This window comes from Onychomys torridus, chromosome 5 (assembly GCF_903995425.1).
Source record: "Onychomys torridus chromosome 5, mOncTor1.1, whole genome shotgun sequence".
Taxonomy (NCBI): Eukaryota; Metazoa; Chordata; class Mammalia; order Rodentia; family Cricetidae; genus Onychomys; species Onychomys torridus.
In genome coordinates, this window is record NC_050447.1 from 73,710,343 (window position 1) to 73,725,448 (window position 15,106).

The window sequence follows — 15,106 nt, forward strand, 5'->3', positions numbered from 1 at the left end:
TGCTATTGGCTGTTATGTGACTCAATACACATTTCCTGCCTCCTTGGGATCAGTTTTGTACTGCTATTGACTCATGCTTGAAGTCAATTATACCTTTACTGTGTGACTTTTTCATCACTGTGACAAAATGCCTGGCAGAAGCAACTTAGAAAGAAGAAATATTTGTTCTGGTTCACACTCTCAGAGGTCTCAGCCATGGCTAGCTGGCTGTACTCTGGTTCACACTCTCTGAGGTCTCTGCCATGGCTAGCTGGCTGTACTCTGGTTCACACTCTCAGAGGTCTCTGCCATGGCTAGCTGGCTGTACTCTGGTTAACACTCTCAGAGGTCTCAGCCCATCGCTAGCTGGCTGTACTGTTTCTGACTGTAAGAAGCAGAACACAAAGCTGCCATTTTACTGTGCCATGAAACAGAGCTAAAGAATGGATTTTGAAGATATACTTTCTCCAAGTAGACCTCACTTCCCATTCCACTATGAACATTATCAATTGATGAAGTTAGCATCCTCATGATCCAGTCATCATTACAATATTGTGGTAGCATTTAAACATGCCCCCTACCACAATTCCCTGAAAGTCATTTCACCAAAAGGTGAATTCTGTTCTCTGTCATTGAGTGTCCATATTGTGACTCCAATAGAGCAAAACTGAAGTGATGCTCTCCCCATTTCCTGGTCCACACCTTAAGGAATTGGTAGCTTCCTCTTCCTGTCTCCTGAAATATTCTAACTTATGCTGGGAGAAGCTGGGCAGATACACAACAAGTTCTGTGCAGTTGGTGTGGCTGACAGCCCCAGTGACTCAGCCAACTTCCACCATCTATTGCCAGACACACATTGAGCAACTTCTTTAAATATTGAAAATGTACTGTAGTCATCCAGTCATTTCCACTTCTCCATGCTGTATGGAGGAGAGGCAAGATGTCCCTGCTGAAGTCTAACCAACGTTTTGATTTGTAAGCAAAAGAAATCGTTTTTACTCTAAGAGGCTACATTTAGATGGTGTTGTAATCAATATCTGGAACCAATATCACACCACTGAGTCCTGTGATAGAAGTGAACACTCAACCAATTAATTAACAAAAATTTATTATGTAGTATTACTGGTCAGGTACTGAGTTAGGAAAGGCCTTTGTCAGTGAGATCTAGACAAGTACACCATCATTCAGCCACATCCTCAGTCAGTCTTTACAGTCTTTTAAAACTTCATGTACTCAGATGTCTATCTGTGTAGATACAGATCTATAGTGTTACTTTCAAAGGCTAAATAATTTTCATATCACAGGTACTCTGACTTATTTGAGAAGTACAATTATAACTATTGATTGCACTAGAGTGCTTACTACATGCAAGACACTATTACAGGGGATTTGCTTCGATAGTTTATTATTTGTTTCTTATTAATGAAGAAACAGGCACTAAGAGATTAGTTTGTTCAGTCTCTTCAATGTCGGACATTTTCATGGTCATCAGTGCTTTGATATTATAAACAATGCTACCATTAATATCTTGGTCCATGTTTTGTTGTTGTTGTTGTTGTTTGGTTTTGGGTTTTTTATTTTATTTTATTTTTTTTCCCGAGACAGGGTTTCTCTGTGTAGCTTTGCGCCTTTCTTGGAACTCACTCTAGCCCAGGCTGGCCTCGAACTCACAGAGATCCGCCTGCCTCTGCCTCCCGAGTGCTGGGATTAGAGGCGTGTACCACCACCACCGGCTACAATTCTGATTTTTTTAGAACTTACCTAAAGACAGTCTTTAAAAACAAAATCATGGACCAAGCCAGGCCGTGGCAGCGCACGCCTCTAATCCCAGCACTCCGGAGGCAGAGGCAGGCGGATCTCTGTGAGTTCAAGGCCAGCCTGGGCTACAGAGTTCCAGGACGTGCTCCAAAGTTACACACACAGAAACCCTGTCTCAAAAAAAAAAAAAAAAAAAAAAAAATCAGAATTGTTGGGATCAACGGCATATTTCCAAAAGCTCCTTTGTATACTTCCCATTGTTTCTCTTAGAAATACTATGTTAATTTATACCTCACCCAGCACCTTTACAGTCCCATTCCTTGGATTCTTTAACCGTTTTTTTTTTTTTTTTTCTTTCCCCGGGACAGAGTTTTTCTGTGTAGCTGTGGCTGCCCTGGAACTTGCTCTGTAGATCAGGCTGTCCTCAAACTCGTAAGATATCTGCTCCCTTAGCCCTCCTTAGTGGAGTGCACCGCCCCCCCCCCCCGGGGGATTCTTTTTATTTTTAAATGACTGAAAACATTAACCCCTACTTTAAGTTGCTCACCTCTTCAAAATTCGACTTCATTTTAAATTCAGTTTTGTAAGCAAGCTTTTTTGTACTGTCATAGCAATTCTGTTGTTGACATGTATCTGTTTATAAGCTACATTTATGAGTTTCTATTTGGGCATACTTTGCATAATTTCACTGTATGTGCAAGACGAAATCTCTAACTTTATGTAATACTTCCAAGAGATGATCCTTTAAGATTTCCACATGATTTAGAGGGCAATTTGTGTGTGTGTGTGCGTGCCATACACATGTACACACGAGATCACCAAATCAACATTTTCAAGTCGTCAAGGTCTGGTTCCAGTTTTCGTTTTTGTTTTGTTTTTCTGCTGTTGGCTACGTGTGGTTATCTCGGGCTGCGAAGGACTCATCTTCCAGTCACTCCAGGGGCGCAGTGACTGCACATTTACTCAGTCGGTGCCGACACCCAGCAGGCTTCCCTCTGATCTCACGCTGGGGAAGCAGCCAGCCTTGGTTACCGCGGCCTCTCCAGAGGCTGCGCGCCTCGACACTCCCCTCCAAGGGGCTCCAGCCAGTTCCACCAGCTCACATGACTCCATCCCAGCAACTTCCTTGTCCCCTCAGACCGGCGCACTGAACATTTTACTCGGGTAACCCAGAGGGACTGTCTGACCTTCCAGAGGGATGACAATACCACAGCGACCCAGCGAATAGACTCAAGGAGTTCAAAACCAAGGGCTCGGTTGGACCCAAACGGAGCCGTCTTTCGTGCTCAGTCTCTGATTCACTCCAGCGGTGCTTAGTCGGCCTCGGCGCGCCGGAAGGACCTCGTCCTCCCGAGACGCCCGAGCAAAGGAGAAGCCGAGAACCTAGCCGCGATTCCCACGGACCGGCGGGAGGTCAACAGAGCAAGCGGTAGAGGCGGCTCCTCGCGTGGGTCTCGGCGGAAGGGCAGGGCTCTCGACAGACCTGGAGCAGGCAGCGCGCCGGTCGCCTAGATTCCCGACACGCCCCGCGCGGGGGCCTGTGCCGCTTCTCTGCTGTTGCCGCCGCCGCCGCCTCTGTTGCTGGGGGTGGGTGAGAGGAGGGGCTGAGAAGGACCCTGCCCGGGCCGTCTGTGTTGCTGTTTTTGTACCTGAGGGGCCTCCTTTCTCCGTCGTCCCTTGACTGCCGCGCTGTCGAGGGGCAGTCCCCGGGGACACCTCGGCACGCAGCGGACATGCCTCTCTTTGCCACCAATCCCTTCGACCAGGATGTTGGTGAGTGTTCTCACTGCCCTCCGTCGGTTCCCCGCCAGGCTGCGAGCCCACGCCGCCCACCCCCCGCATTCATGCTGGACTCCCGGGCCGAGCCCGCGCTCCTCTCTCCCGGGCCCCTCGTTCCGAGGCGGGAGAGGCTTGAGGACTTGGCTCGTCCTCTTCGAAAGAAATAGGAGTAAACCCCTCTAAGGGGCCTTGGTAGGGGGCTCGAGGGGCTTGGAAGGAATTGCTTAAGGGATTTGGGGTAGAGGGTTGCCTCGGGAGGAGCTAGCCGACGAAGCCATCTGCCGCTGGGGCTGGGCTTCTGGGGAAGGGCCGGGGCGTATCTCGACTTGAGCAGACTGATTATAAGCCCTATGGCCAAAGTGTTTGCCCGGCCCAATGGAAAGCTCCAGGGAACGGGCAAAATGTTTTAGGTAAGGTTACTTAGGGTTTTTATAAACCGCTCTTATAACGGTCCCTGGAGGAGAGAGGTCTGATGATGGGTAGATTGAAATATTGGGAGAGATGAAGGTGGACTACTTGGCAACAGCTGAAACGCTGTTGAAGACGTGAGCGTTTGGCATGCCTTCCTCAGGCTGGGCCTCTGCCTTGGGGAAGCGTGGAAAAGGATTTTGCGTCTAGGAAGAGGTCTGGAATGTTAATTTTTTTTTCTGAATCATTGATATTAGATATCGATCATATCAGTTTAACAGGTTGACCGTCTCTTTTTGGCCTGAAGGTAAAAATGGGATTTGAATTTCTTGAAGGAGAATTTGGGGGTGACTTGAATGCACATGGAACTATGCTGGCAAACAAAGTGTAGAACGAGCGTAAACCAATACCATAGCCTAATCCCATAAGACCGATTTTAACCATCACTACAGTGAAAGAATGTAAGATAACCTGTGAGAGTGGCCTTATGAATTTTGTTTATGAGAGATGAATTTTAAATTTTGCTCTTTGAACTCTTTGTAGCATCTCACTGGAAATCCTATTACTGCCACTTCCTGCTTGGCTCATAGTGACTTAAATGAGTGTCCCGAATCTGAGCAGTGGATGGAACTGTAGAAATCATCAATAATGCTAAATAAGTAATGAATTGGAAAATTGTGTTTACTAAGTGCTTTGCACCAGTACTTACTGAACACAGTGTTCATTGACTGAAGAGCGAGAACTATGAAGACCATCACATTGCTGCTCTTTGGCAGGCTTACAACTTATTGAATCAGTCTCCAGGACAAGTGCTTATAATAAAACAATACTTGCTGCTTCTGTTCCCAGCACTTATACCTATGTCCATCTAGTTGGTTATTTGTGTTTTGTGTTTTCAGACAAGTATCTCTCAAGTGCTGGGATTAAAGGTGTGCGCTACCACGCCTGGCTCCTACAGTTGTAATGGTTGTAGTTGTAATGGCATCTTGCTTCCTGCTAATCAGTCACATTTATATTCTCTTGGCTTGTTTGTTTTTGTGGTATTGGGAATGGAACAATGGAACCCAGAACCTAATATGTGTTCCTTCTGATTTTTTTTTTTTTTTTTGAACTCACATTTGCACTGGATTCAGATGGATTTCACAATTTTAAACTTATTCTTGCTACCCATGCCACGCATTTCAAACACAGGCACCTTCTTGCCTTTAAGTTTTTGTCTCTGTTATTTAATCTGTCTTTCTACGTATATGTCCTCATGCTTTAAGGTCAACTTAGATTCCCACTTGTTCTACCTGAATTATTTGCCGATTCCTGCAACCTTCTTGTAGCAACATTATTGACAGTTTGGAATAGATAAAATCCCTAAGGGGTTTTGTTCTATACAGTGAAGACTGTTAGCTTTCTTTTTGCTCTTTACTCAGTAGATGCCAGTAATCTCTCATGGCCAGTCATGATTTTGAAAGTCTTAGGCATTATTTAAGGTCTCTTGGAGTGTTTAAATACTTTGTGTTTCAGAGCTATTGTGATTTTTCACCTTCCCCAAACTCTTACAAATTTCAACATTTTTGTGTTTACTAAAATTACACGTTAGATATCATTGTATTCTTTATTTTGTTCTTTTTTGGTGGCTGCTACATAGCTGGCTTTGAATAAATGCTTGCTGAGTTGAAAATATGTTAAACCTGTTAGACATGGACTTTTTTGTTTTTTCTAGACAGGGTTTCTCTGTGGAGCTTTGGGCCTTTCCTGGAACTCGCTTTGTAGACCAGGCTGGCTGGCCTCAAACTCACAAAGTTCCGCTAGCTTCTGCCTCCTGAGTGCTGGATAGTGCCCACAACGCCCAGCTGGATTTTTTTAAAATTTAGTTTGAATTATAAAGATAGTTTATACCATCAAGTTCCCTACTGATTATATTTACCAGTTCCAAAAGTCAGTTCCTCATCCATTTTTTTTTTTTTTTTTTTTATCAAGTCATAAATTTTTCTTCTGTGCTTTACCCATAGGTTTCTCGGACACCAAAGTGTTTTCTTCTGAGCTTTTAGTCTTTTTGCCTTTTATTTTTTCAGTCTCTCAATGTTGAGCAACCTGGGCTCAGTAATAAAACCTCTTCTCCGTTGACACTTTCTTCTCTTAAAGCCTTAGGATGCTTACTTAGTGTTAAGTAGAATTTGGAATGATTTATTTGAATTCAAATTTTAGGCTTGCTGTTTATCAGCAGCGTGGCTTTGAGGTAGTTGGTTAGATATTCTGTACCTTTGTTTCCTTGCTTTTACATATGTAGTATAAGAATTATAATTATAATGTTTCTTAACTCACAGAGTTGGTAGAATTGAGCCAGTGTTTAAAAAGCACATAGAATTTTTTTTTTTTAATTTGTGAAGTAAGTTTTAAAACAAAAAAAAAGCTACTCTTTTAGCATTAAACACTTTGTGTATTCCAGTGACTCACAAATTTAAATAGTCTTGATCTGTATTGGAGATTTAGGTATCCATCTACTTGATATTTCCACTGGGTTTTGATAGGAGTCTAGAAACAAGCATGGCAGAAACTTTGTTCTCCCAGCTTCTCACTCTGCTGTCCTAGACCATCTCAGGGACCGAGTCACTAATATTTCCTGTTAGTCAGGTCTGCTGTGGAAGAGTCATCCTTGGTTCTCTCATACTCCATTCTGACAGTGAGATCTTTGGGCTCTACTTAACTTCTGTCTAGAACCTTGTTACCTCAGTATTAGCATACTCAGCCATCTCAACCCCCTTTAGGCAGACTATGGCTGGGGCTTTGTGGTAGGATTTCTCGTTACTCTTTGCCCTTCAATAAGGTTTCATTTATAGACGCCATTAGTTTTTAAAAAGTACTGGATAAGGTGACTTACCTGTTCAGAAATCTCTGGCAATTTTCTATGTCAACACATAAAGAAAGATACGATTGTGATCTTTGGATTCACTGTCATGTTAAGTTTCTTGGATCTGAGCATTCCAAGCGTTTCTGCCTCTGTAGCTTCATAGGACCATTTTCTTTCCTTATATTACTGTTCCCTTAGGTATTTTAAGGTTGTGATGTCTATCACATTTTGGGACTCTATTCAGAATTCACATTCTAAGAGAGGCTTTTCTAGTTGCCTTCTTTAAAACAAATAATTCATTGTTTTATACTCACAGCTGTTCATTTTCTTGATAAGTTCATTAATTGATGGTCTTGTGTGGTATAAACTTTATAAAGATGAGAGCTTTTCATTCCTGTCCCTAGTACATTAGGGGCAAATCTTAGAACATACTAAACACACAATTTATCTAGTAATGAATTACTGATAATTTTCTAGATTGTTAGTTTGGTGTTTTGTTACCACTTAAAAAAATCAGTCTATTAGAAAACTGAACTTACCTTTCCAGGTTGTTCTTTTCATTATTTGATTGTTTTATAATGTTCCATAGATCTTGACTTTTAAAATATCAGAGTGCCAGTCCCTCTTCCTCCCTTCAGTGCTGGAGATCCAATGAGGGCCTTGCAAGTGCCAGGGAAGCACTTTACCGCTTACCTACACTCTTCAGTTCCTGGCCTTGTTGTTTTGAAATGGAGTCTCACTGTGTATCCCAGGTTGGCCTTGAATTTGAGGTGCTCCTACCTCTGCCTCCTAAGTGCTGAGCTGACAGGTGTGCAACAGCAAGGCTAGCGCCAATAAGAAATGTCTTTGAATTATTCCTTTGTCTCTGTTAAATGCTGTTTTTTGATTTTTATAAAAGTAAGTTAGCAGCCAGGTTTGGTGGCCCATTCCTTTAATTCCAGCTCTCAGGAGGCAGAGGCAGGTGGATCTCTGGTTAGAGGACATCCTGGTCTACCTTGTGAATTCCAGGCCCGCCAAAGGTATATAGTAAGACCTTGTCTAAATAAAAATAAATAAGTTAATTATTCTTCAAAAAGTGAGATTTAACAAATTGCCGAGATCTTGGCTTTGGCTAAAAAATTGCACATTTAATTTAGGAAATGTAAAGCCATAATTATGATAATAGGCAATTTGTTAAATTACTGTTGGTGAGTGGGAGAATTTTGTATTGGACGGGATCAAACTCCTTTGAATTCATTTTCTAGTATTGTAAGGAGTTATGAAAATATCTCATTCATAAGGTTGCTATCAGGATTATTTGTCAAACATTTGATATTCTGCTTCTTTACTGGTGTTGAATATGCTTTATTTACCTCAAATTCAATACGTTTAAAACTATAATGAAGGATTCTGGTATAGTGTGTATGCTTTGAGTCCTTCTGCAACTGCAAAGGTATTTACCATTATAATCTGTAAATACCTTTCAAATTAATACAGAAACTTCTGTTGTTTTCTTCTTTCTTTAGTGATGGTTGTGTTTTAGTTATGTAAATGTGCTGTGTGGTGGTAGTGCACACTTTTAATCCCAGCACGCTGGAGGCACAGGCAGGCGGATCTCTGTGAGTTCAAGGCCAGCCTGGTCTACAGAGCTAGTTCCAGGACAGCCAAGCCTACACAAAGAAACCCTGTAAAGAATGTAAATGTAATCCTTTTGATTAAGATATTTTTAATTGAATCTACAACCTTATATGAACTCCTCATGATGGCTTATAACAGCTCAAATCTTCTGGCTCCCTTGTGCCTTGCTGTAAAACCTTGACAGGCTGAACTGCTTTATGTGAAGCAGGCTGTATTTTGAAGCAATCTACCTGCCTCTGCATTTAAATACTGGGATTGCAGATTTGGAGCTCTTGTGTCTGACTTGGCTTCTTTTTAATTTTGCAGCCTCATTTTCCATTCCTTTTTTAAGGGTATATTTCTACTCCTTATTGTTTTTATACAACTGTGTTTGGTCAGATATATCTCTCTTATGGCCTGAAATATATTTCTTTTCACTAGCTTAATATTTTTCATTTGAATGTTGAGGATTGAACCCAGTGTCTGAAATATAAGCATACCCATTACCACTGAGTCCCAACCCCCCACTGTCGAGTTTTAAAGAACTGTAACATCTTAAAACTAATGACAATCTTTTCCCTATAGAGTGGTTGTTACAGGTAATTATCCTGTCCCATTTCTTTAGTTCCTCAAAAGTTCAACAAGTCATTTTAGAATATCAGAAATACCTGCTTATCAGTAAAAAGTCTAATCTGTTGAGAAGACTTAAAATTCAGTTGAGGCATTCATGTGTGATCCTTCTGAGTACTGTTAGAAAATCCTTAATCTCCTCTTTTTGACTTTAGTGTTCTATTGCTGTGAAGAGACACCATGATCACAGCAACTCTTCCAATTAAAAGAAAGCATTTAATTGGAACTGGCTTACAGTTCAGAGGTTTAGTTCATTATCGTCATGCCATGAAGCATACAGGGAGACATGGTGCTTGAGAAGGAGCTGAGAGTTCTACATTCAGATCAGCAGACAGCAGGAAGAGAGAGTGACACTGGGCCTGGTTTGAGCTTCTGAAACCTCATAGCCTACCCCCCAGTTGACATACAAAGCCACACCTACTCCAGCAAGACCACACTTCCTAATAGTATCACTCTCTATGAACCTATAGAGGGCTATCTTCATTCAAACCACCACAACTGTAGAGATAATCTAAAGATAAAATGAGATGATAAGCTTTGAATTCTTTAGAAGCAAGTCTTGTGTGTGTGTGTGTGTGTGTGTCTGTCTGTGTGTCTGTGTGTGTCTGTATGTGAGTGTGAGTGATGTCCATGCCCCCTCTCCTGCCCTATGCTCTGGTTTTATCTTAGAAATTGATAGTTTTTACTTTATTTGCTGTGTATAAACCATGTTGAATTGCTACTGGTAGTTTATATTTTTCTGATTTAGAAAATAATTTTTTTTTTATAAGAGCTAGGAATTGTGCCACTCTGGTTGATCTTGAGGCAGAAACAGAAATGATGTGATCAGTTCAGAGTTGTAAAATGCATTGTTGTGGTTTTTGTTGTTGTTTTGGTTTAGTTTTTTGAGACAAGGTTTCTCTGTGCAGCCTTGGCTGTCCTGGAACTTGCTCTGTAAATCAGGCTGGCCTCAAACTCAGAAATCCACCTAATTCTGCCCCAAGTGATGGAATTAAAGGCATGCACTACTATGCCTGCTGTGTGCATTGCCTGCATTTCTGATTTACATGAAAAAATTGGAGTCAGATGCTGATCTTTGTATGCATAGGAAGTGAAAAAAGGAATTCATAGTGTTCAGCATGTTTGCTAAGGAGTGTACCATGTATGCTGGTTGGATTATTATTATTAATTTTTTTTGTCAATTTAACACAAACCTGGACATACCTGGGGAAGAAGGAACCTCCACTGAGAAAATCCTCCATCTGGATTGCCTGTATGCAAGTCTGTAGGGCATTATCTTGGTTACTGATGTGGTATGATCCCTGGGTAGCTGGTTCTGGGATGTATAAGAAAGTAAACTAACTGAGCAAGCCATGGAGAACAAAGCCAGTAAGTAGCATTCCTCCATGGTCTTAACTTCAGTTCCTGCCTCCAGGTCTTGCTTTGGCTTTGCTAGGTGTGCTATGACCTGGGATATGTAAGTCAAATAAACTTTTTCCTCCCCAAGTTTCTTTTGGTCATGGTGTTTTATCAGTCATAGAAATGAAACTAAGATGCCATTCATGCCTGGAAATGTCATTAATTTAGGAAATATAAAGTCATAATTATGATAATAGGCAATTTATAGTTGATCAGAAATGGGTTTATTACTTTCAGTTAGCTAGTGACTTTAAAAATAGGTTTCATTTTGATCACTTAAATGTATTTCTAATTAGATTTTAAGATTTAAATGTTGTAATTACAGGTAGGCATCTCTTTAAAAAATAGCCTGCTTGAGCTGGGTGGGGGTGGTGCACTCCTTTAATCTCAGCCCTGGAGGCAGATTCAGGCAGATCTCTGTGGGTTTGAGACCAGCCTGGTCTACTGAGTGAGATCCAGGACAGACACCAAAACTACACAGAGAAACTCTGTCTCAAAAAAACTAAAACTAAAACCAAAACCAAAACAACAACAAATAGCCTGCTTGGCTACCAGTCCAAGATGAATTAATTATTAAAATGTACTATCAAATCAAAGTAACAACTGGCTTTTCTTTCCAAAGATGAAGTAAATGTTAGACTGAGGGATACCTGTTCAGGCTGGCTTGAGTCTTTTTGGGATTCAGAGCAGCTGAAGCCCTGCTTTAGATGCTCAGCTTTTATCTGTGGGGCTTTCTTAGCATCTGTTCAGTACTTAGACTGAGAGCATGAGTTTTGAAACATTTAAAATAGGATTGATTATTTTCAAGAAATCTAGTGTATTTTGGATGCCTGAACAATTGCAGGTAAATTTGGGACAGTTCTTCCCCAGTCAGAACAAAACCAAAATGCATTTTATACTTGCATTCTAAGCAAGCAACTTAGTTGTTATAGTAGCATCAATTTTTTTTTCATGTTTTCTTTTTTTTTCTTTCTTATAAGCTGCTTTTATATTGGTAGAGAATAATTCTTTTTCTAGCAGCCCAGATCTGATTGTATTTTTTGCTTGTTCAAGGCTCTTTGCTCTCTAATGTTTCTCTCTCTCTCTCTCTCTCTCTCTCTCTCTCTCTCTCTTTCTCTTTCCTTTGGTTTTCGAGACAGGGTTTCTCCGTGTAGTAGTTTTGGTTGCTGGCCTTAAACTCAGAGATCTGCCTGACTTTGCCTCTTGAGTGCTGGGATTAAAGGCGTGTGCCACCGCCTCCCATCTAATGTTTTTTGAATTAATACAGATAACTCTTCTAATGGGTTACACTGTAGTGTAGTTATGTCTTCTTATATACTTTCAAAGTGGTCTGTAAAACAGCCAATCTGTATTCATCATCATGCTTTTCTGTTTGTATTGCTTTATGCTTTATCACTTAAGCAGAAAGAAAAGAGGTCTTTCTGTTTCTTTTTAGTTTCTGAATATATCCAACATCCTTTTTGATTTTATTTTTCTTTCTTCTGCACCACACTTTCTGGGGTGTTCTGTTCATTTTATGCTTAAATTTGATGTTTTCACAGCTATGTAGAAAAGTTATTGGATAGAAAGGTTACGAGATCTTAGTAATGGACTGAGTGGAGAAACCTCCCAGGACCTAGATGCTTCTCCTCTCTGTTACAGCAGTTGTTTCTCCTGAGTGTGAAGCAAGACACCTCTGGAAGGAGGGTCTTAATTTTTTTTTTTTTTTAATGGCCTGCTCCTAGACAGAAAGGCAGAGGAAGATTAGAGAAATCCTAGTTTTTACTGCTGATTGTGGAAAGGATGGCTTTTAGTTATTACAACACACCCTTGGAAAGAATAATTCTAGTTTTGTGGCTTTAGTCGTGGGAGAATGAGGGATAGGACTGGACAGGAAGGCAAGAGAAAATTAAAAACTGCATATGCAGCCTTTACTTTGAGATACCATTTTCTGAGCTAGCAGTGAAATAAAAAATGTTTTGAAAATTGTGTATTCTTACATAGTAATGGATAACTTACTTTCTTATCTAACTTATTAAAAGATTGTACAATAACAGTATTGTAGCTTGAATATATCTCTCAGGTTCATGAGCTGGAAGCTTGGTCCCCACTATGGCACTGTTGAGAGGTGATGGGACCTTTCAAAGGTGGAACTTAGTGGCGAGTAGTTAGGTTATTGGAAGTTTCAAACTGTTGGAAGAGATGATTGTAGTTCTTATGGAACCTGAATTAGTTCCTATAAGAACGAGCTGTTTTAGTTTTTAAAGTGAGCCTGTCCGCTAAAATCCCATTGCTTCCTGTTTGATGAAATTATGTGACCATTGTGTTAAAATCTACTGTGAGGTCTTCATTAGAGGCTGTATTGATGAGGTTGCTAGAGCAAGCAGTCTCTGGTATTTTTTTGTAACAACCCAAAACTGGTGATATAGACAGTGAGGCATAAGTACTATATGTACTAGTACCTATGGGTTAATGCCTTTCTTGCTAGGTGTTTATTCTAGGTGTCCAGTGCTAGAGACTAACTTGTTAAGCTATGCTATATCCCTGAGAGCTAGGATATGGATTATTTTGTAAGCCTGCAAAGAATTTTCTCTCTTTTTTTTTTTTTTTTTGCCAGAGCTAAGGATCCAACCCAGGGCCTTGTGCTTGGTAGGCAAGCGCTCTACCACTGAGCTAAATCCCCAACCCTGCCTGCAAAGAATTTTATGCTATTAAACCTTCTAACACCTATGTCTAGCTCTCAGTAGTGTGTCAAATATGGAATTTTCTTGAATTAGCAGGGTACTGAGGAGAAGAAGGAAGTGGGGCTTCATTGTTAACATGATTATGACCAACTACTACAAATATGAATCTTGGTATTGGTTGATCTATCTTAGGCTAAAAAAAATTGAATTTGCTATTGAAGGTCATGATGGTAACGTCACTTTATCGCTGTGTCCTAGTTAAGACTAACTAGCTACTTTGTGCTTCTATGCAGCTTTGACCTTTGTACATAGCTTCTGTTTAACCTAAATTGCTTTTTTCTGATTTCTTTTTCCCACTTGTTTGTATTTTTCTTAATCTTTCATGTTAGAAGATTATCTGTCTCAGCTATTAATCCTTGGCTGAGTGCCCCTGGTTAATACTTAAAAAAAACGAAACACACATTGGAAGTGCTGATAATATAGTTAGTTCTCTTTGCCCTTGACCTTCATCAGAGTAAGTTTTTCTGGTGGTGGTTCCTAGAGTCTCTTCCTCAACCCTCCATATTTTGTTTTTAGTATCTGTCTTTTATATTGAGCTGTTTCAGAAGATAATAGTCTTTCAGAAAGTGATAGTCTTGATATTTCACCAGCCTTGCGTAATCAGTACAACTCTCTCTTGGTCAAAGTGTATATATTTTCTACACATTGTTGAATTCAATTTGTTCATATTTTGTTGGGAGTTTTTCATTTATAATTATGTAAAGGATTTATTCACAGTTTTCAAGTAACACTGTTGCCTGACTTTAGTATTAGTGGTAATGCTGGAAGCATTGATTACGTTAGGAAGCATTCTCTCTGCTTCTGTCTTTTGCAAATGATTGTGGAGAATTGGTGTAATATTTTTCTTTAAATGTTTTGCAGAATTCTCTTGTAAACCCAACGGGGCCCTATGCTTGGTGGTTTAAAAGATTATTAACTTTCTTGATTTGATTTCCTTAATAGGTAGCCTATTTGGATTATCTGTTTTCTTGTCTAGGCATATACCTTTAAAGGAGTTGGCTTGCTTCATCCAAGTGATCAAATTAGTGGGCATAGAGTTTGTAATATTTATTTGTAATATTCATGAGATTCTCTCTTTGATTCCTGGTACTACTACCTTGTATCTTCTTTTTTTTTTCCCAGTTAGCTTCCCTAGAGGCATATGGATTTTGCTGATCTTCAACAGTTGTGCTGTTGTTGTTGTTTTTTTTTAATTGCTTTTCTGTTTTCACTTTTGTTAGCTTGCTTTGTATTTCATTTGTTTGGAGGCTGTCTTAGTCACTGCTCTGTTGCTGTCAAGAGACACTGTACCAAGACAACTCTTATGAAAGAAAGCATTTAATTGGAGGCTTGCTTACAGCTTCAGAGGGTTAGTTAGTCCATTTCCGTCATAGCAGGGAGCATGTTACTGGAGAAGGAGCTGAGAGCTGCATCCTGATCCACAAGCAGAGAGGGAGACTGGGCTTTTGAAACCTCAAAGCCTACCCCCAGTGACACACTTCCTCCAACAAGGCCACTCCCACTCCAACAAGGCCTCACCCCCCTAATTCTTCTAATCCTTTCAAATAATGCCACTTACTGATGACTAAGTGTTTAAATATGTGAGTCTATGGGTGTGTTCTTATTTACACCATCACAGAGACTTTAAACTATTTTATTCATGTTGTTTAGAAATGTATTGGGCCAAGAGGTAAAATGCTAGTCTGTCACACACAAAGCCCTGGTTTTCATTCCTAGAACTGCATGAGCTAGGTGTGGTGATGCACTGTTAGCCCCAGCACTGAGAAGTAGAGAAAGGTGGATCAGAAGTTCAAAGTCATTCTCAGCTACATTGTGAGTTCAAGGCATCTTGGGGTACATGGGATCCTATCTGAAAATAAAGACCCTAAAACAAGAACAAACAACAACAAAACAAAAAACAAACTAGGCCCAGTGAGATGGTAATGGTGTTTGCTGCCTAGCCTAATGACTTGAGTTTGTCAAGTATCTACATGGTGTTAGCATAGAACTGACT

At 40.4% G+C, this 15,106-nt stretch overlaps 1 protein-coding gene across 1 annotated transcript in view; it reads left to right on the forward strand.

Moving 5' to 3' along the window:
* Positions 1 to 3,242: 3,242 nt before the first annotated feature.
* Positions 3,243 to 15,106, forward strand: part of Stam (signal transducing adaptor molecule) — a 56,115-nt gene continuing 44,251 nt past the window's right edge. Inside the window, exon 1 of the mRNA XM_036187706.1 lies at positions 3,243 to 3,510. Within this exon, the coding sequence (XP_036043599.1) occupies positions 3,471 to 3,510 (40 nt within the window). The 5' untranslated portion in view covers positions 3,243 to 3,470. The remainder of the gene's footprint in view (positions 3,511 to 15,106) is intronic.